General features: G+C 46.9%; 1 protein-coding gene across 3 annotated transcripts in view; it reads right to left on the bottom strand.

Annotated features, from left to right (window-relative positions):
• Positions 1-304: 304 nt before the first annotated feature.
• Positions 305-22,672, bottom strand: part of LOC137351814 (very low-density lipoprotein receptor-like) — an 83,007-nt gene continuing 60,639 nt past the window's right edge. The window contains exons 13-14 of one of the 3 annotated variants that reach the window (XM_068016675.1): positions 6,981-7,080; positions 305-925 (exon numbers count right to left, since the gene is read on the bottom strand). In XM_068016675.1, coding sequence (XP_067872776.1) covers positions 6,984-7,080 — 97 coding nt within the window. In that variant the 3' untranslated portion in view covers positions 305-925; positions 6,981-6,983. Of the gene's footprint in view, positions 926-5,929; positions 7,081-17,117; positions 21,078-22,672 lie in introns of those variants that run through there. The other 2 variants (XM_068016674.1, XM_068016676.1) reach the window with 2 other exon arrangements.

The following is a 22,672-nucleotide window of genomic DNA, read 5'->3' on the forward strand; positions in this document are numbered from 1 at the left end:
CCAGACACTTCATCTCAATCTAATCCACACTTCCCAGAATCTGAGTGATAGGTTTCTGTTAACTAAAGGTATTAATGAGTATGGGGCAATGATGGGTATATGGAGTTTTCTTTTCAAAAAAAATACTTTATTTAAAAGTACATTACATAACAGTCAAATTTGAAATAAAAACAGAAAATGCTTGAAATACTCAGCATCTGTGGGGAGAGAAACAGTCAAAGTTTCAAGTCAATGACTTTTTTGTTTTGAAGAAGTTCTGCCCTTCTCTCCAAGATTTCTATTTGTCTCTTTTACCTTGTCTGAAGAAGTTAAAGTTTGACATTAGATAAAGTACAACAGTTCAACAAGTTTTGCTCTGAGGTGCTCCACTGCACTTAGAATTACAGGTGTTATGGTCAAGTGAGGAGGGGTCGAAGGGCTTCCCTCTTTGCCCTCCTTGTTTGACTACAAGTGGATGTACTGACCAATTCAGTAGGTGTTTGATTATTTACTTGTTAGGATTATAGCAAGAACCAATAGGACAGGTTTTCTTGAGTTTAACAAAGAGGTTAACTTTATTGTACCTAAACTGAACTAATAAAAATAATAAATAACGCGCCAACTTTCACTCACACACACACACACACACACACACACACACACACTGTGGAGGTTTACTCACAAATACACAAATAAATTAGAGTGGCGAAAGGTAAATTGGTTGTTAGAGTCCATAGAAAAAAAGATATACAGTCTGTGGAGTTTGATTTGGCTGGCTTCTAGCTGAATTCGGTGGTCTGAGGCTTTTAGTTTGAAGAGTTAGATGGCTGGTTCAGTGGGTCTCTTGGAGATAGTGATGCAGATGATTTCCTCCAAAGGGGTTTCTGGTTGTAGCCGGAGTATGCAAAGGTGGTCAGTCAACAAACAGGATTTGAAAGCTTTCAAGCTGGAATAGAGACAGAGAGGGACCCCAAATTAGGATCTGCACATATCAGAGTCTGCAGAAAGACACGAGCTTAAAACCACAGATGGGGAGGGCCTTGTCCCATGACAGTCACTCAGTCATTCAAACATAGCAGTTAGCAATATTTCTCTCTTGCTAAAACGAACAAGTAGTTCCTTTAAAATTTTGGTTCTTGCTGGGGCATGAGCAGACATTTTGTCCCCCTCCTCACAAGCATTGCAGTGTAGGATACAGTGTTGTAAATTAGGTAGCCATCTTGCTCTAGCCATAGGACCAAAGGCATCTCTCCTCATTAGAGAGAGCCAGTTGGTGATGTATAGCTTGAGGATCACCACTCCTCAAGCATGGGGCAAGATGAGGAGGTAGGTCTCCATGAACTACCACAGTCAGTACGGGGATTGAACCGGTGCTGTTGGCATCTTTCTGCATCAAGGTAGCCATCTTAAGCTGCCAGCAAAGTCATCCTTTTAGCTGTTCTTTTTAGAATGTCTTTTAAAAAGATATAAATTTAGATCAGCAGTCAGTGGATTAAGGAAAATTATCATTCAACAAAGCACATAGGTGTAGCACAGGTTATATTTGCAATATACATTTATGTCAAACATTCTCTGGTGCATAGAGCCCGAGGGATTTTCCACAGTTTCCAGCCCCACTGTATGCTATGGCGGGGGGAATCTTAGACTGTGGCCCTTGGCGACGACTGCCCCAAGCTTTGCTTCATCCCCCAGTATGTAGCCCTGGACCTTGGAATGTTCCAGCCTGCGACACTGTCGTTGACAGCTCTTTGCACTGGCAGACCAGCAAGTTTCGGGCAGACCAAAGCGTGTCCTTCACAGGGTTGATGGTCCTCCAGCAGCAGTTGATTGTTTCAGTTGCGTCCCTGGGAACAGCCTGTACAGCACAAGAGCCCTGTGTTAGTGAGCTGCTTGTGAAGAACCTTGATAAAAGCCACTGCATGTCTTTCCAGAGCTTTGTGGGTATATATGGAGTCAGGTCACAGCTCAGCCATGATTTTATTGAATGGCAAACAGGCCGAGGGACTAAGTGACCTCCTCCTGTTTCTATGTTCTGAGTTAGCCTCTTGTGGACTGAATTTAACTTAATATTGTTTCAATATAAGTTACACAATTTTGTTTTGTTGCCAAAAAGTCAGAAATGCTGAAATATAACAGTGTATGCATTTTTACCTAATCCTGGAGTCTTGTGATCTCCCTGCCAGTTTATAGAATGTGATCTCTTCGTGTGTCTTGCAATCCCAAACTGCTCTTCCATAGGGAGAGAGAGAGAGAAAAAAAATCTTCTCGCCCCTCACACACCTCTGGGTGTTAAAGGTTGGTCAGACAAGCTATCAATCAAAGTTACAACCTTGAATACAATGTTTATTCCTTAATGCAGAAGCTTGTGGACCCATTTTGCATGTTCAGTTAAGCCCCCTTCTGGTAAAATGGATGGGAGCCCTTTTATCGTCACAGGTTGAAAAGACAAGCCATTAACGCACACCCATTGTCTTAAAAGTAACACGACAATTAACAGCCTGATATCTGTGCTGACTGGTCTGCTATGTCTTCCTGACCTGAATGCCTTTTGTATCTCCGTCAGCCCTCCATAAACTGCATCTAACTTCAGAACAATATCAAACCATACAACAAAACCCATCCCAGATCTTGAGTAAAATCTAAAAATGCAAGACCTTGTCCTATGGCAGCAAGGTGCTAAGATGTACCATCTCCAGTGCATTTTTTATAAGTCTGCCCTGCTCAATGTGAATGCATTCTGCCACTGATTTTCAGAAAAACTGATGTCTGTATTCCACACAAAGTGACTTGGAAGCTGGAAAAGATTTCCCCCTCCAATCTCTAGAGCAACATCCTGAGCATCTATGCAGAACATAGACTATTCTGAGGGCCTCTGCCTACCTGCCTGGACCTATCATATGCTCCAGCATTACCAGTACATGTAGAACACAGGCCCCTGTGGAATACAGATCACTGTGAAGGGCAGTTAGGGACGGACAATAAATGCTACCCTTGTCAGCAACGCCCACATCCCATGAATAAAAAAAAAACACAGGCCCCTGTAAAACACAAATGCCTGTGAAAAACACATCCTTGTGAAAGCCAGATCCCAGCGGAACATACATCCCTGTGGAACACAGACCCCTATCGAACATTAATCCCTGTGGGACACCTTTCCGGTCTCAGAAATGTCCTTTCACTCCACGCTTCATTTTCTACCCTCCATGTTTTTCTGTAGTGAAATTTCCCTTAACTCGATATGCTGCTGCCTTTATGTTATCAAATGCTTTTTAAAAGTCCATACATGCAGCATTTTTTAATCTATGTTCTGTTGTTTCTTCTTAGGATTTTATGAGTTAAGTTAAGCGTTTAAAACTCTGCTAATAGACCCGGATGAACTTGTATTTCCCCACGTTTAGTTACTTCATCCTGCATTCCAGACTCTGGTGCTTCAAGAATTGAGGTAAGACTAACTTAACGTAGATTTTCCTGCATTAACCCTGAACCTTTTTTCAAAAGGGGGAGTCTTGTTCACCTCCCTCTACCCCCTGTCACAATCTCCCTTTCTACAAAATGTTAGTCAAACCTTCACTATACTTCAGCTTCACACAGAACCTTTGGATCTTAATCCCAGTGATACCTTAAGTTCAAGTCACCTCTTTATTCCCATCTATTATTGAACATTAATCCCCACTAATTATTCCACACCCTCCAGGTGGTTCTACCCACCACCTCGCTGAAAACTAAGGCAAAGTCTTCTTTTAGTATTTGTGCCACTCCTCCCTAAACTACTAAATCCTCCGCCTCATCTCCAGACTTGCCTGTCCTTTGCAACTAACGACAGTCAAAGCTTGCAATGGGCTTCTAGCTCCAGAGTGGGAATTTGGATGTGTAATTTATAGCTGCATGTCTCAAGACTTTTGGTACATTGATGCCAGTAACATATCAAATACCTAAAAGTTACATTTAATGACAACGTCCAAACTTGAACGGGGATTGCATATATGCCATACTTCCTTGGATAGCTGTAATATTCATGTATAAAAGGAAACTGATTTACTGCAAGATTTTCAGACTGAGAGGAGAGAGAAACAAAGGCTTGAGCAACCGAATGAACTAAGATAGACTAGGTAGAGGAAGTCAAATTTAAAGATGCAGCTCTATTGTGGCCAATTAGTGTAACTAAATACTGCAGGTTATGACAAATAGAAAGGAAAGGGAAGGAAGGAGTGGGATGGCTGTACTAATTATAGATAACAATGGCAGTTGAAAAGGAATATAACTAACAGAAATCTAGAAACAGAATCCACATGGATTAAAGCAAAAGATAGGAAGGGATTGATAACACTATTAGAGGTTAACAACAGACCACACTACCAGAAGGATGTGGAGGCTTTGGAGAGGGTACAGAAGAGGTTTACCAGGGTGTTGCCTGGTCTGGAGGGTATTAGCTATGAGGAGAGGTTGGATAAACTCTGACTGTTCTCACTGGAATGACAGAGGTGGAGGGGCGACATGATAGAGGTTTACAAAGTTATGAGCGGCATGGACAGAGTGGATAGTCAGAAGCTTTTTCCCAGGGTGGAAGAGTCAGTTACTAGGGGACATAGGTTTAAGGTGCGAAGGGCAAAGTTTAGAGGGGGTGTGCGAGGCAAGTTCTTTACACAGAGGGTGGTGAGTGCCTGGAACTTGGTGCCGGGGGAGGTGGTGGAAGCAGGTACGATAGCGATGTTTAAGAGGCATCTTGACAAATACATGAATAGGATGGGAATAGAGGGATAGGTCCCCGGAAGTGCAGAAGGTTTTGGTTTAGACAGGCATCAAGATCGGCTCAGGCTTGGAGGGCCGAATGGCCTGTTCCTGTGCTGTACTGTTCTTTGTCGGTTGTAGGAAAGATAATGGAATCTTTATTCAAAGATGCAAAAGAAAAAACAAAAAAGTTGACAGCACAGATTCTAAAAGAAAAAATCTTGCTTGATCAAACATACTGAATTCTTTGAAGAAGTAACAGGAAGAGTAGATATGGGTAACTTTTTGGTCGGAAAAATAGAGGTCATTCATTACTTGGGAAGTAAGATTCTAAATGGGGTAGTAGAGCAAAGGTATCTGGGAGTACAAATACACAAATCACTAAAAGTAGGGACACAAGTCAATAAGGTCATAACAAAAGCAAACCAAGCACTAGGGTTTATTTCAATCAAATCTCACCTCAGCTTCCTCTGTTCCAAGGAGAACAACCCCAGCCTATCCAATCTTTCCTCATAACTGCATTTTTCCAGTCCTGGCAACATCTTCGTAAATCTCCTCTGTACCCTCTCTAGTGCAGTTACATCCTTTCTCTAATGAGGTGACCAGAACTGCACACAGTACTCAAGTTGTGCCTAGCCAATGTTTTATATAGTTCCATCATAACCTCCCTACTCTTATATTCTACATTCTTGGCATTCCATATGCCTTTTTAAACATCTTATCAACCTGCCCTGTTACCTTCAGGGATCTGTGGACATTCATTCCAAGGTCCCTCACCTCCTTTACACTTCTCAGTATTTTCCCATTAATCATGTATTCCTTTGCCTTGTTTGACCTCCCCAAATGCATCACCTCACACTTCTCTGAGTTGAATTCCATTTGCCACTTTTCCGCCCATCTGATCAGTCCTTTGATCTCTTCATGCTGTCTACAGCTATCCTCCTCGCTATCAACCACACGGCCAATTTTTGTGTCGTCTGCAAACTTCTTGATCATGCCCCCTACATTTACATCCAAATCATTAACATATACCACAAAAAAAGCAGGGGACCTAGTACTGAGCCCTGCGGTCACTGACCCGAAACGTTAACTCTGCTTCTCTTTTCACAGATGCTGCCAGACCTGCTGAGTGGTTCCAGCATTTCTTGTTTTTGTTGCGGATTTCCAGAGTCCGCAGTATTTTGCTTTTATTTTATTTTTGGGGTTGGTTTAACATTGGACAATGTGAAACAACCCTATATACAGAGGTACATTTCTTACATTAATTGCGAATCAGACAGGTTGAGAATGGATTTTTTCAGGTTGGAACATGCCCTGCTCAGTTGTTTTCCTTATTCTGGTTGCTGGTGCTAAATCTCAGGGAGTGATGGTGAGGAAGTGAAGGACTTCAGTAGGACATGTTGTTCCACACGTAGTTCCCAGATTCTGGAATGAGTTGTTTCCACACTCTGCACCATCTAAACATGGAATTGATGAAACAATTTCAACCAACCCAACCATGTGACTTGTTAGCAGGAAGGCAGGTCACAACCTCTAAGTAATTTTATAACTGGATTAAGGTACAATGTCAGCACACCCCTACAGATTGAACTGTGAATGGATAGCAAGTGACCAAACAACCCTTCCATAAATCAGCGACCCCAAGGTGATACTGAGCAAGAAGGTCCCAAGTTTGGCTCCTAGTCTCGCCTAGAATGGTAAAGGTACCATTAGCTTCACCTCTCCCCACCACCCCCACCCCCTTGCAGCAGGCAGAGCTAGATCTGCTCCTGATTACCTTCCAGTGAGTTCAATTGGGAAACATGTGCGTCCAACCTCTTGTGTTTGTCTAGTTTGGTTCAGCACAGGATCCAGTTTGTTGTAATGCCTCTTCAAGGATGGTCACTGAGGGGGTATTGCTGAAGGAACAATGTCTGATCTTCGGGAGGGGAGGGGAGACTAGGCTCATTAATAGATCATTGTTTCAATCAGACATTCTAATGTTTTATATAAATCTAAAAGAACATCTGAAATGCTTAATGTTGATGTTACTGAACAGAACACAGACAGCATAAGGATTGACTATCTCTATCTGTACAGAGCTAGTGCTTGAGTGATCTCCGCTTCTCAGTCTCCTGTGAGACTCTGGTTCTGACAGCATTGGTCCAGTTTCCGCAGAGCTCGGTTTTTCAGGGCCATGTCTCCCCTTTCTTTGAGGATTGAAGTCCGTTCTAGAGCCTTCAGTTTGGTGTAATAATCTGAGAACTTGTTAAACAGCACGGAGATAGGCATACCGTTCAGTATGATCCTGAAGGAAATGCGGCCAAATGCAAACACTCAACCCAAGAAGGTTTCAGGAATTGTGTCTCCATAACCCACAGTGGAAATACTGACCTGTAGAGAAGGGGAAGAAAAATGATCAGGAACATCGCCAACCTCTTCACCAATGATTCATCTAAATGGGCATTCTTTATTAGTTCTCCTGTGCTTCTGTTCACTATCATACCTTTGTGGACCTTTCTCATTTCATACACTGCCCTGCTGTGATACCATGACTCTGCTAGAAGTCCCCCCACCCACTCCACCTTTTAGGTATACTGTGATTATCCCATTTCCATCAGATCTTCATCCTCACACTGTCTGTATCCTCACAGCACACATTGGCCTGTTGCTGCCACCATAGCTAATGGTCAACTCTTATAAATATAAGAATGTCAAATAAACTGTTTGAGTAGACTTTAATTTCAAGAAAACAAGACGTCATTTGTAAGAACAAAATACTGTGGATGCTGGAAATACCAAGCAGGTCTGGCTGCATTTATGGAGAGAGAAACAGAGTTAATATTTCCACGTTCCAAGACCAGCTTTACCCAAATGTCACTAACAGAATCAATGGAAAAGCAGTACAGACCCCAAAACATCCCACCCTTCAGAATAAATTAACTCCCTGACATCCCCTGGGTTTATATTAACACCTGGCCCCACCCCTTGGGACATATTAACTCCCAGTCCTTTCCCCTTGGGTTACCAAACCATCCAACACAGCCCCCTCAGGATAATCCAATTCCTTGTCCCACCCTCTTGGGTTAACTTAATGCCTGATTAACCTTTCCGCTGAAGATCAACATTAGCTCCAGGAACCCGGGAGGGGGTGACGCAAACAGGCCCCGCCCCCGGGAGGGGGGGTTGACGCAAACAGGCCCGCCCCCGGGAGGGGGGGTGACGCAAACAGGCCCGCCCCCGGGAGGGGGGGTTGACGCAAACAGGCCCGCCCCCGGGAGGGGGGGTGACGCAAACAGGCCCGCCCCCGGGAGGGGGGGTTGACGCAAACAGGCCCGCCCCCGGGAGGGGGGGTGACGCAAACAGGCCCCGCCCCCGGGAGGGGGGGGGGGGTGACGCAAACAGGCCCCGCCCCCGGGAGGGGGGGGGGGTGACGCAAACAGGCCCCGCCCCCGGGAGGGGGGGTGTGACGCAAACAGGCCCCGCCCACTCAGCACCATGTCCCGGCGATGTGCTGTTCGGCCTGGTGGAGTAGGGCGATGAAGAGCAGGAGGCAGCAGACTTGCTTCAGCGCAGGGTGAAGTGGAAGGCCCACAGGCCGGTTGAGTATCGGGCCAGCCTGAGGCCGGGGTGGCCGGCCCAGTACTCGGACTCGGCATCCAGCGCCGCACCGCCAGCTCGGTGTAAAAGGGCCAGCAGCTCCGCCACGTTTATCGGGCCGAGCAGGAAGCGGCTCGGAGGCTGAGCCCAGTCGCAGCAGCAAGTGGGCGGTGAAGGCGGAGCTACACACGGCCTCCAGGGCCCAGAGAATGGGAGACCCCGGCCCGGGGTTCAGCTCAGGCTGCTGAGGGACAGCAGCACACACAGGCAGCTGGCCACCGTCAGCACCCTGGCCCCGGCTGAGGAGTGCGGCCTCTCCAGAGCCACGGCCGGCTGCCGCCCAGCCACTGGGCCCGGCCGAACCTCAGGCCCCAGTAACGGAGCTCGCTGCGGAGACACAGGCCGTGGCTGGACCAAAGCCGGCCGCTCCGGTACACCTGCCAGACCCCCTGGGGCCCCGGTCGAAGAACAACTCGAGTCATCGCACAGCCGCAGGCCTTCGACCGGGCCCCGGCAGGCCGCCAGTTTCCCGTGCCGGCTAGCCGGGTACCGCGCCCCCAGCTACCGCCCACATTCAGATTAAGCAGCGGCTCATCCTCCGGGGGTGCTCGGCCCGGACTGGGGCTCCGTTTCCTCGTCGCGGCTCCGGGATTTGCACCCGCTCCAGCCCTCGGCCTAATCTACATCCGACCCGTAATCCCATTACAGGATCAGGTGAGGGCGATGGGATTGACCGATAAATTCAAGGGAGCAGAGGGACATTTAAAATACAGTAAACCCCCCCCCCCCCTTTACACTGCCCAGAGGGACATTTAAAATACAGTAAACCCCCCCCCCCCCCTTTACACTGCCCAGAGGGACATTTAAAATACAGTAAAACCCCCCCTCTCCCCCCCCCCCTTTAAACTGCCCAGAGGGACATTTAAAATACAGTAAAACCCCCCCTCTCCCCCCCCCTTTACACTGCCCAGAGGGACATTTAAAATACAGTAAACCCCCCCCCCCCCTTTACACTGCCCAGAGGGACATTTAAAATACAGTAAACCCCCCCTCCCCCCCCCCTTTAAACTGCCCAGAGGGACATTTAAAATACAGTAAAACCCCCCCTCTCCCCCCCCCCCTTTAAACTGCCCAGAGGGACATTTAAAATACAGTAAAACCCCCCCTCTCCCCCCCCCTTTACACTGCCCAGAGGGACATTTAAAATACAGTAAACCCCCCCCCCCCTTTACACTGCCCAGAGGGACATTTAAAATACAGTAAACCCCCCCTCCCCCCCCCCTTTACACTGCCCAGAGGGACATTTAAAATACAGTAAACCCCCCCTCCCCCCCCCCTTTACACTGCCCAGAGGGACATTTAAAATACAGTAAACCCCCCCTCCCCCCCCCCTTTAAACTGCCCAGAGGGACATTTAAAATACAGTAAAACCCCCCCTCTCCCCCCCCCCCCCCTTTAAACTGCCCAGAGGGACATTTCAAATACAGTAAAACCCCCCCTCTCCCCCCCCTTTACACTGCCCAGAGGGACATTTAAAATACAGTAAACCCCCCCCCCCTTTACACTGCCCAGAGGGACATTTAAAATACAGTAAACCCCCCCTCCCCCCCCCTTTACACTGCCCAGAGGGACATTTAAAATACAGTAAACCCCCCCTCCCCCCCCCCTTTACACTGCCCAGAGGGACATTTAAAATACAGTAAACCCCCCCTCCCCCCCCCCCTTTACACTGCCCAGAGGGACATTTAAAATACAGTAAACCCCCCCTCCCCCCCCCCTTTACACTGCCCAGAGGGACATTTAAAATACAGTAAACCCCCCCTCCCCCCCCCTTTACACTGCCCAGAGGGACATTTAAAATACAGTAAAACCCCCCCCCCCCTTTACACTGCCCAGAGGGACATTTAAAATACAGTAAACCCCCCCTCCCCCCCCCCTTTACACTGCCCAGAGGGACATTTAAAATACAGTAAACCCCCCCTCCCCCCCCCTTTACACTGCCCAGAGGGACATTTAAAATACAGTAAACCCCCCCCACCTTACACTGCCCAGAGGGACATTTAAAATACAGTAAACCCCCCCTCCCCCCCCCCTTCACACTGCCCAGAGGGACATTTAAAATACAGTAAACCCCCCCTCCCCCCCCCCTTTACACTGCCCAGAGGGACATTTAAAATACAGTAAACCCCCCCTCCCCCCCCCTTTACACTGCCCAGAGGGACATTTAAAATACAGTAAACCCCCCCTCCCCCCCCCTTTACACTGCCCAGAGGGACATTTAAAATACAGTAAACCCCCCCTCCCCCCCCCTTTACACTGCCCAGAGGGACATTTAAAATACAGTAAACCCCCCCTCCCCCCCCCCTTTACACTGCCCAGAGGGACATTTAAAATACAGTAAACCCCCCCTCCCCCCCCCCTTTACACTGCCCAGAGGGACATTTAAAATACAGTAAACCCCCCCTCCCCCCCCCTTTACACTGCCCAGAGGGACATTTAAAATACAGTAAACCCCCCCTCCCCCCCCCCCTTTACACTGCCCAGAGGGACATTTAAAATACAGTAAACCCCCCCTCCCCCCCCCCTTTACACTGCCCAGAGGGACATTTAAAATACAGTAAACCCCCCCTCCCCTTTACACTGCCCAGAGGGACATTTAAAATACAGTAAACCCCCCCCCCCCTTTACACTGCCCAGAGGGACATTTAAAATACAGTAAACCCCCCCTCCCCTTTACACTGCCCAGAGGGACATTTAAAATACAGTAAACCCCCCCTCCCCCCCCCTTTACACTGCCGAGAGGGACATTTAAAATACAGTAAACCCCCCCTTTCCCCCCCCCCCCCCTTTACACTGCCCAGAGGGACATTTAAAATAGTAAACCCCACCCCCACCTTACACTGCCCAGAGGGACATTTAAAATACAGTAAACCCCCCCCCCCCCTTTACACTGCCCAGAGGGACATTTAAAATACAGTAAACCCCCCCTCCCCCCCCCCCTTTACACTGCCCAGAGGGACATTTAAAATACAGTAAACCCCCCCCCCCCACCTTACACTGCCCAGAGGGACATTTAAAATACAGTAAACCCCCCCCCCCCTTTACACTGGCCAGAGGGACATTTATAACACAGTAAACCCCCCCACCTTACACTGCCCAGAGGGACATTTAAAATACAGTAAACCCCCCCCCCCCCCACCTTACACTGCCCAGAGGGACATTTATAACACAGTAAACCCCCCCCCCCACCTTACACTGCCCAGAGGGACATTTATAACACAGTAAACCCCCCCCACCTTTACACTGCCCAGAGGGACATTTAAAATACAGTAAACCCCCCCCCCCCTTTACACTGCCCAGAGGGACATTTAAAATACAGTAAACCCCCCCCCCCCCCTTACACTGCCCAGAGGGACATTTATAACACAGTAAACCCCCCCCCCCCTTACACTGCCCAGAGGGACATTTATAACACAGTAAACCCCCCCCCACCTTTACACTGCCCAGAGGGACATTTATAACACAGTAAACCCCCCCCCCCTTACACTGCCCAGAGGGACATTTAAAATACAGTAAACCCCCCCCCCTTACACTGCCCAGAGGGACATTTATAACACAGTAAACCCCCCCCCCCTTACACTGCCCAGAGGGACATTTATAACACAGTAAACCCCCCCCCCTTACACTGCCCAGAGGGACATTTATAACACAGTAAACCCCCCCCCACCTTTACACTGCCCAGAGGGACATTTAAAATACAGTAAACCCCCCCCCCCTTTACACTGCCCAGAGGGACATTTATAACACAGTAAACCCCCCCCCCCTTACACTGCCCAGAGGGACATTTATAACACAGTAAACCCCCCCCCCCCTTACACTGCCCAGAGGGACATTTATAACACAGTAAACCCCCCCCCCCTTACACTGCCCAGAGGGACATTTATAACACAGTAAACCCCCCCCCCTTACACTGCCCAGAGGGACATTTAAAATACAGTAAAACCCCCCCTCTCCCCCCCCCTTTACACTGCCCAGAGGGACATTTAAAATACAGTAAACCCCCCCCCCCCCCTTTACACTGCCCAGAGGGACATTTAAAATACAGTAAACCCCCCCTCCCCCCCCCCCCTTTACACTGCCCAGAGGGACATTTAAAATACAGTAAACCCCCCCTCCCCCCCCCTTTACACTGCCCAGAGGGACATTTAAAATACAGTAAACCCCCCCTCTCCCCCCCCCCTTTACACTGCCCAGAGGGACATTTAAAATACAGTAAACCCCCCCTCCCCCCCCCTTTACACTGCCCAGAGGGACATTTAAAATACAGTAAACCCCCCCTCCCCCCCCCTTTACACTGCCCAGAGGGACATTTAAAATACAGTAAACCCCCCCCCCCCTTTACACTGCCCAGAGGGACATTTAAAATACAGTAAACCCCCCCTCCCCCCCCCCTTTACACTGCCCAGAGGGACATTTAAAATACAGTAAACCCCCCCTCCCCCCCCCTTTACACTGCCCAGAGGGACATTTAAAATACAGTAAACCCCCCCCCACCTTACACTGCCCAGAGGGACATTTAAAATACAGTAAACCCCCCCTCCCCCCCCCCTTTACACTGCCCAGAGGGACATTTAAAATACAGTAAACCCCCCCTCCCCCCCCCCTTTACACTGCCCAGAGGGACATTTAAAATACAGTAAACCCCCCCTCCCCCCCCCTTTACACTGCCCAGAGGGACATTTAAAATACAGTAAACCCCCCCTCCCCCCCCCTTTACACTGCCCAGAGGGACATTTAAAATACAGTAAACCCCCCCTCCCCCCCCCTTTACACTGCCCAGAGGGACATTTAAAATACAGTAAACCCCCCCTCCCCCCCCCTTTACACTGCCCAGAGGGACATTTAAAATACAGTAAACCCCCCCTCCCCCCCCCCTTTACACTGCCCAGAGGGACATTTAAAATACAGTAAACCCCCCCTCCCCCCCCCTTTACACTGCCCAGAGGGACATTTAAAATACAGTAAACCCCCCCTCCCCCCCCCCCCTTTACACTGCCCAGAGGGACATTTAAAATACAGTAAACCCCCCCTCCCCCCCCCCTTTACACTGCCCAGAGGGACATTTAAAATACAGTAAACCCCCCCTCCCCTTTACACTGCCCAGAGGGACATTTAAAATACAGTAAACCCCCCCCCCCCCTTTACACTGCCCAGAGGGACATTTAAAATACAGTAAACCCCCCCTCCCCTTTACACTGCCCAGAGGGACATTTAAAATACAGTAAACCCCCCCTCCCCCCCCCTTTACACTGCCGAGAGGGACATTTAAAATACAGTAAACCCCCCCTTTCCCCCCCCCCCCCCCCTTTACACTGCCCAGAGGGACATTTAAAATAGTAAACCCCACCCCCACCTTACACTGCCCAGAGGGACATTTAAAATACAGTAAACCCCCCCCCCCCCTTTACACTGCCCAGAGGGACATTTAAAATACAGTAAACCCCCCCTCCCCCCCCCCCTTTACACTGCCCAGAGGGACATTTAAAATACAGTAAACCCCCCCCCCCCACCTTACACTGCCCAGAGGGACATTTAAAATACAGTAAACCCCCCCCCCCCTTTACACTGGCCAGAGGGACATTTATAACACAGTAAACCCCCCCCACCTTACACTGCCCAGAGGGACATTTAAAATACAGTAAACCCCCCCCCCCCCACCTTACACTGCCCAGAGGGACATTTATAACACAGTAAACCCCCCCCACCTTACACTGCCCAGAGGGACATTTAAAATACAGTAAACCCCACCCCCCCACCTTACACTGCCCAGAGGGACATTTATAACACAGTAAACCCCCCCCCCACCTTACACTGCCCAGAGGGACATTTATAACACAGTAAACCCCCCCCACCTTTACACTGCCCAGAGGGACATTTAAAATACAGTAAACCCCCCCCCCCTTTACACTGCCCAGAGGGACATTTAAAATACAGTAAACCCCCCCCCCCCTTTACACTGCCCAGAGGGACATTTAAAATACAGTAAACCCCCCCCCCCCCCCCTTACACTGCCCAGAGGGACATTTATAACACAGTAAACCCCCCCCCCCCCTTACACTGCCCAGAGGGACATTTATAACACAGTAAACCCCCCCCCACCTTTACACTGCCCAGAGGGACATTTATAACACAGTAAACCCCCCCCCCCTTACACTGCCCAGAGGGACATTTAAAATACAGTAAACCCCCCCCCCCCTTACACTGCCCAGAGGGACATTTATAACACAGTAAACCCCCCCCCCCCTTACACTGCCCAGAGGGACATTTATAACACAGTAAACCCCCCCCCCTTACACTGCCCAGAGGGACATTTATAACACAGTAAACCCCCCCCCACCTTTACACTGCCCAGAGGGACATTTAAAATACAGTAAACCCCCCCCCCCTTTACACTGCCCAGAGGGACATTTATAACACAGTAAACCCCCCCCCCCTTACACTGCCCAGAGGGACATTTATAACACAGTAAACCCCCCCCCCCTTACACTGCCCAGAGGGACATTTATAACACAGTAAACCCCCCCCCCCTTACACTGCCCAGAGGGACATTTATAACACAGTAAACCCCCCCCCCTTACACTGCCCAGAGGGACATTTATAACACAGTAAACCCCCCCCCACCTTACACTGCCCAGAGGGACATTTAAAATACAGTAAACCCCCCCCCCCCTTACACTGCCCAGAGGGACATTTATAACAGTAAACCCCCCCCCCCCCCCTTACACTGCCCAGAGGGACATTTATAACACAGTAAACCCCCCCCCCCCTTACACTGCCCAGCGGGACATTTGTAACACAGTAAACCCCCCCCCCTTACACTGCCCAGAGGGACATTTAAAATACAGTAAACCCCCCCCACATTACACTGCCCAGAGGGACATTTAAAATACAGTAAACCCCCCCCCCCTTACACTTCCCAGAGGGACATTTATAACACAGTATACCCCCCCCGCCACCTTACACTGCCCAGAGGGACATTTAAAATACAGTAAACCCCCCCCCCCACCTTACACTGCCCAGAGGGACATTTAAAATACAGTAAACCCCCCCCCCCACCTTACACTGCCCAGAGGGACATTTAAAATACAGTAAACCCCCCCCCCACCTTACACTGCCCAGAGGGACATTTAAAATACAGTAAACCCCCCCCCCCCACCTTACACTGCCCAGAGGGACATTTAAAATACAGTAAACCCCCCCCCCCACCTTACACTGCCCAGAGGGACATTTAAAATACAGTAAACCCCCCCCCCCACCTTACACTGCCCAGAGGGACATTTAAAATACAGTAAACCCCCCCCCCACCTTACACTGCCCAGAGGGACATTTAAAATACAGTAAACCCCCCCCCCCCACCTTACACTGCCCAGAGGGACATTTAAAACACAGTAAACCCCCACCCCCCCCCCCCCACACTGCCCAGAGGGACATTTAAAATACAGTAAAGCCCCCCCCCCCCTTACACTGCCCAGAGGGACATTTATAACACAGTAAACCCCCCCCCCTTACACTGCCCAGAGGGACATTTATAACACAGTAAACCCCCCCCCCTTACACTGCCCAGAGGGACATTTAAAATACAGTAAACCTCCCCCCCCCCCTTACACTGCCCAGAGGGACATTTAAAATACAGTAAACCCCCCCCATTACACTGCCCAGAGGGACATTTAAAATACAGTAAACCCCCCCCCCCCATTACACTGCCCAGAGGGACATTTAAAATACAGTAAAACCCCCCCCCTTACACTGCCCAGAGGGACATTTAAAATACAGTAAACCCCCACCCCCCACCCCTTACACGGCCCAGAGGGACATTTAAAATACAGTAAACCCCCCCCCCCACCTTACACTGCCCAGAGGGACATTTAAAATACAGTAAACCACCCCCCCCCCCATTACACTGCCCAGAGGGACATTTAAAATACAGTAAACCCCCCCCCCCTTACACGGCCCAGAGGGACATTTAAAATACAGTAAACCCCCCCACCCCTTACACTGCCCAGAGGGACATTTAAAATACAGTAAACCCCCCCCTTACACTGCCCAGAGGGAAATTTATAACACAGTAACCCCCCCCCCTTACACTGCCCAGAGGGACATTTAAAATACAGTAAACCCCCCCCCTTACACTGCCCAGAGGGACATTTAAAATACAGTAAACCCCCCCCCACTACACTGCCCAGAGAGACATTTATAATACAGTAAACCACCCCCCCCCTTACACTGCCCAGAGGGACATTTAAAATACAGTAACCCCCCCCCTTTACACTGCTCAGAGGGGCATTTAAAATACATTAAACCCCCCCCTTACACTGCCCAGAGGGACATTTATAACACAGTAAACCCCCCCCCCCTTACACTGCCCAGAGGGACATTTAAAATACAGTAAACCCCCCCCTACACTGCCCAGAGAGACATTTATAATACAGTAAACCCCCCCCCCCCTTACACTGCCCAGAGGGACATTTAAAATACAGTAACCCCCCCCTTTTACACTGCCCAGAGGGACGTTTAAAATACAGTAACGCCTTCGCCCACCACCCCATTGTTAAGCAAAGGCAAGTGATTGTATCCCCATCTTGCTGAGCAACAGAGGAAGTATCGGGCAGAAACAGTTAACTCTTTCTCCACCGATTCTGCCAGACCTGCTGAGCGGGCAAGGTCACAACTGACAGCAAGATGGGTTGAGATGATGGTACCTACAAAAAGGAATTCAGTTCAATCCACAGTTGAGCAAATACATCCTCCAGAGACACAGGAAAGAATGGTCCATAAGATTTGTTTTAATCCAATATCACATTTGACTTTTCTTCATTTCTTGTAGAAATCAGTAAGTGTTACATTTGTCATTTAACGAGTAAACCAGCTAACAGTGGCAACTATTAAATCAGTTAACAGCTAGTGTAACAGAACACAGTAAACTCTCTTCACTGTAATGAAAAGGGCTGACCATATTTTTAAATCTTTTAACTACATATTTAACTTGAGTTTGTTGCAGAAATTTTCATTCATTCATTCATTCTCCCTGAATAGGAAGAGCACCAAGAAACCAAGGCTGTGAACATGTCATGGTGAATAAGCAGTGCAAGGAATTCAAGGAGACTAAGTTCACACTTAAACAATCTCCTAGATTCATTATCAACAAGTTTACTCTTCCACTACATTTATTGAACAATTTATGGCTTCAAGAACAATCCTACAACAGAATAATGTGCGCATGTGACATTTAGTTCCTGTTAAAACTACAGTATAATTAGCTTAGTCAATTCTCTGAAGCCGATTTATGCAGCTTACATAATGTAACCAAAAATCAGATCCCACATCAGTTTTCACTGCTCAGAGGTTAAGAGTGGAAGATACAGCAGGCAGAGGGGATGGGGAATTTTGAACTCACTGCTAGGGTGTAAAGCTGGCCATGTAGATTGGTCACCTGTTATAGACACCAGTTTCCACTGGAAATCAGACACTTCTATAATGGGCAGCAAGTTTGAGATGTACCCTGTGGAGTGCAGAGCACAGGGTAGGAGCAGAGATGTGGTCTGAAGATCAAGCCAACAACGAACAGTGGCATAGAAACAAGTGCTGGAAATACTCAGCAGGTCTGGCAGCATCTGTGGAGAGAGAAGCAGAGTTAAACCTGAGACCTGAAATGTTATCTCTGCTTCTCTCTCCACAGATGCTGCCAGACCTGCTGAGTATTTCCAGCATCTGCAGTATTTTGCTTTTATTAATTAACAGTGGCACTTGTGGTTTGGGTGGATGAGATTTGTCAAGTTGTCTGGACACACTACATTGCTAGAAGTGGAGTGCAATTGGTATTTATATTGAAAACACCATTTAATTTTGTTTTACAGTAAAACCCTCCCTTTTTATTTGATGTTGCCAATATCAAGACAAGGGGTTTGGCTAGGGTCTCTCAATACTGTTCCGCAGCCAGCTGATGGCAGAAGCTAAAATGCAACCCCAGCAAGTCAACACTACGTTTATCTCAGTCTGCACAGGGAACAGTTCGCTACTGCTGGAAATGTGTGAATAACATGCTGAGATCAGCAGCTCAGTATGCAAATCACAGGTACAAGCCTGTATCCCATTAGCACTGAGTGCCACACTTGACCACCAGCATCCAGGAAGCAAATAACTACACAAAACAAACTTACATTCCAAGATTTTTAAATAACAGGCAGCTTTTGTTTAATAGAGAACTGTTTCTACTGGAAATGGTTTCCCAATATAATCCTGTTTCTTTACTGAGAATCTGCTACTTATATTGTGTGGAGAACATGAGATTTACTCCTGTGCAGTGCAAGTCATAGATTATAGGGTGGGCTATCTCAGTTGGTAATAGTGCAGGGAATTACTGTCCTGGACAGGGGGCTGAGAGTCAGTCTTCCTACAACACAACCAAGGGACATCCTGGTGCTTCTGTTGATTTTATTCTATTGTTTTATTTATTTTATGGTGAGTAGGGAGTAGGCTCTGAACAGCCCATTGATGAATCTTGGGTGCATTTGAGAATAGATGTGTAACATCTTTCTTTCAGGCCACTTGGTTTCAAATTCCCTCCAGTAACAGACAAATCCTGGAGAGAATAAACAGCAGGGGGTTGTACTCAGGAAAAGACCACTTTTGGTGATTGACAGCAGTTCAGCACAGCTTGCAAATTGATCCATATAAACTCTCATCAACCACTCACTAGACTTTTGGGAAAAAGTACCTAAAGGTAGTAGAAAATTCTTTTTTTTTTTAAGAAGGATAAAGATAGTTTAATAAAATCTTTCAAGTTAATTCATTTTACAATATTAAAAAAAACTGCACAGGCTATTTAGCAAAAAAGTTAGGTTAAATACTTCAGGAACAGCCCTTCAATACTAAAAACTAAGATAAACCAGCACATCAAAAGAAAAACGATGGGAAAAACAGCAAGTACTCCAGTCACAAAGGAAATCAACGGGTAGTGACCTTCAGAAGGGGGAGATTGCTCATCGGAATTGAAGAATACTTCAGTTGGAAATTCCCCATCTCCCCGAAATGATCTTTTCTATCTTAGAACTTACTCCCACTTTTAAGCAGGATGTAAACTAGTTAACCCTTTAGTTTTCTCTGACTGCAGCAGCATCTGTAGTCTCCTTTGTATTTTTTTCTATTAATGAGCTTCTTTATTTTTAAGTTTTGAAGGGTTAACCTGGAATGGTAACCTCTGTTCACTCTACAGATGTTAACCTACTGTGTTGTTTCAGAATGCCAGTGTTTTACTTTCTATACAATATTTCATACAGCCTTTCTAATCTGCCCCCACCAACACCATGACTCTGAAGGGGCAGGTTGATCTCAGACATGAAGTTTGAACTGTCACCAGTACTCCTGCAGCACTGGTAAGATGCAGTGACATTTTCCTCTCCTGTTCTGATGAACAACCTGACACCAACTAAACCTGCCAATTGCAGCCAATATAGTGAGCAGCCTGGTCCTGTCCTGCAGGATTATACACACACAGTATTTATTCTGTTTACATCCGTCATAGTTTTGGAATTCAGTCACTTTCAGGCATTGAGTTCAAGTTTTTTGGATGTTAAAGCAAAAAAAAGCTTAGCATAAATAAAAATGTCTTAAATCTCAAAACTGTTAGAACATTGAAGATTTAGCATTCTCAATTATTAAATATTTCCAGCATGGTTCCAGGATCTCACACGTTCTTATTTAGATATTTAAGTAATTGTTAAATATCTAAAGGGTACAACTACTGTTGTTAATAGTATGAAGCAAGGAATGCCATATAAGCTCTTCAGACATTCCTCTGCTAATGTGGCAGTCATTTCCAGCCTTATTGTGGCATTTCTAGGTTGTTCCAATGTTATTGTTGACTGATTATAGGATAATCTGCACATTTAAAACTCAGAACGGAAAGCTCCTCAATGGCAATAAGTAAGTGGCTGTCGTGGGTTTTAAAATTTTAGACCTGGTATATATTTCAATAAATTTCTCCAGCTGTTCAGAAGTTTTAGCTTATACTGGTTCCAGAACATTCTGTGCGAGAGGAACTTCCATCAATATCCACTACAATCTAATGTTGTGCATCCTCACCAAGAATCTCTAGCCACGAGACTGAGTGAGGGAGGCATACCTCACTCAGAATTGTTTTGGAATGGCCATAAACAGAAAGAGACAACACTGTTTCGTGTATATAAACTAAAAGATGGTAACTTGACAAAATCCCAATTCATACCCGAGCTCTACGGCAAATATCAACTTCAATTTTAAGCAATACCCGTACAGAATTTTTTTTAATGGAGTCAATACTTCAGGAATGTGTCCCAAGAAATTCCAAATCTCTCTCTCTGGTGGCAGTTTGTAGTTGCTAGCATGGTACGCTGGCAATTGGAAAACTTTGTTATGTTATGAGGCCTTTTTTTCAAAATTAGACTGGGCCTTTGTCCTAGAGTAATAGTAAATGGTCAGTGCCTGATGAGGCACCCTTTTTGAACATTGCTGCAATCCTTTTTTGGACACATTCCCTTAGCACCAAAACAAGACCTCCCACAAATAGTACTAGACCTTTACCAATAAATACACTACCAATGCCCTGAGCAATAAAACTGAAGATTAAATGATCATTAGGCTACCTGATCAATTCATCAACACCGCTGACCACAGGAATCTCTGATGGAAATAGGAATCCTGCACTTACAACGGAAAAAGTCAGACCTGTTCCTCTTCATTCTTATAGCAAAAAGCTGTGAAAATAAGCGAGCGTAGGATAGAAATGAGCAGAAATGTGGCAATCTTCACCAAGTGCTGAACATTATCCTGTCATCAACAGTGAGATCTGCTATCTGATTCCACCACATCTAGTTTATATTTCACTCTTATAATCTCACTTCACTGTTAATTGATCCTTGCTCCCATCATTGACTAAATGCTGCTGCTCAGGTAGCAATGACCAGCATCGATCAGATCAGGTCTAAAATCTGTTAACCTTTCCAATTATGTCTAATTCATTATCAAATCAGATTACTATGGATTAACTCAAAACAATTAGCTTCAAAATTGCAGCTTTAGCAATATCTACTGATGTAAAATTCCCAATTGCAGCAGTTCCCTCAGGATGGAGTATTTGATCCTTTTATGTCACTCATTATTGCTGTAGGATGCACAAACAAAACTAGTCCAGTCACCGTTCCAATAGCGGAGTCCCTAAAGGTTGGGTTGGGTTCAGTCCAGTTACTGTTCCAGTAATGGGGACCCTGGAGGTTGGGTTCAGTCTAGTTACCGTTCCAGTAACAGGGGCCCTGGAGGTTGGGTTCAGTCTGGTCAAAAGACTGCCGCACCAATATTGTAACACTCCATGGGTACTGCAGAACAGTATAAGTCACAGCTATTTATTCTAGGACTGAGGCTGGAACACAACCTCTGACAGAGACAAAAGTTGGGAGCCATTGCACATATTGCTTTATCGACAGGACAAAAGGGAAATAACAGAAAGAGCAGCACCATGGCCCAACTACAAATTTCACAAATAATACTGAGGTTATAATCAATAGAAATAGAATAGGGCAGCACAGTGGCGCAGTGGTTAGCACCGCAGCCTCACAGCTCCAGAGACCTGGGTTCAATTCTGGGTACTGCTTGTGCGGAGTTTGCAAGTTCTCCCTGTGTCTGCGTGGGTTTTCCCCGGGTGCTCCGGTTTCCTCCCACAGCCAAAAGACTTGCAGGTGATAGGTAAATTGGCCGTTGTAAATTGCCCCTAGTGTAGGTAGGCGATAGGAAATATGGGATTACTGTAGGGTTAGTATAAATGGGTGGTTGTTGGTCGGCACAGACTTGGTGGGCCGAAGGGCCTGTTTCAGTGCTGTATCTCTAAATAAATTTAAAAAAAACACATCACCATTTGTCGCAATTAGCCCTCTCAGTGTTGATTGACTGGGCACGGTGATATGGCTCAAGTCAATGTGATAAATCCTTTGGAACCATTTCATTTTAAACATGGGGAAAGTAAGATGTTCCCTTTTGAAAGGGGCTCTCTGTGGTGAAGTTGTTTACAAATCTTTGCTAGCACATAACATTATCAAAGGCAGAACAGGCTAGATCACACAGCAGGTCAATCAGCATCTAGAAAGATAAGAATTCAGGTGTAGCTCTTCCTCTCTGGCTCTGTTGTCATTATTTCAGATTTTCAGTATTCAGTTTTTCCTTTTTATCCTTGTGCACTGATTTAATAACAATAAATTACACCACTGGTGCAATGTCACAGAAAGGACACCCTCAGTCAGCTGAGAAATCCCAGCTTTTGTGCTTTTTCCTGGTTGCTATAAGGAAGAGGACAATCCGT

The sequence above is a fragment of the Heterodontus francisci genome, chromosome 36, assembly GCF_036365525.1.
Source record: "Heterodontus francisci isolate sHetFra1 chromosome 36, sHetFra1.hap1, whole genome shotgun sequence".
Classification (NCBI taxonomy): domain Eukaryota; kingdom Metazoa; phylum Chordata; class Chondrichthyes; order Heterodontiformes; family Heterodontidae; genus Heterodontus; species Heterodontus francisci.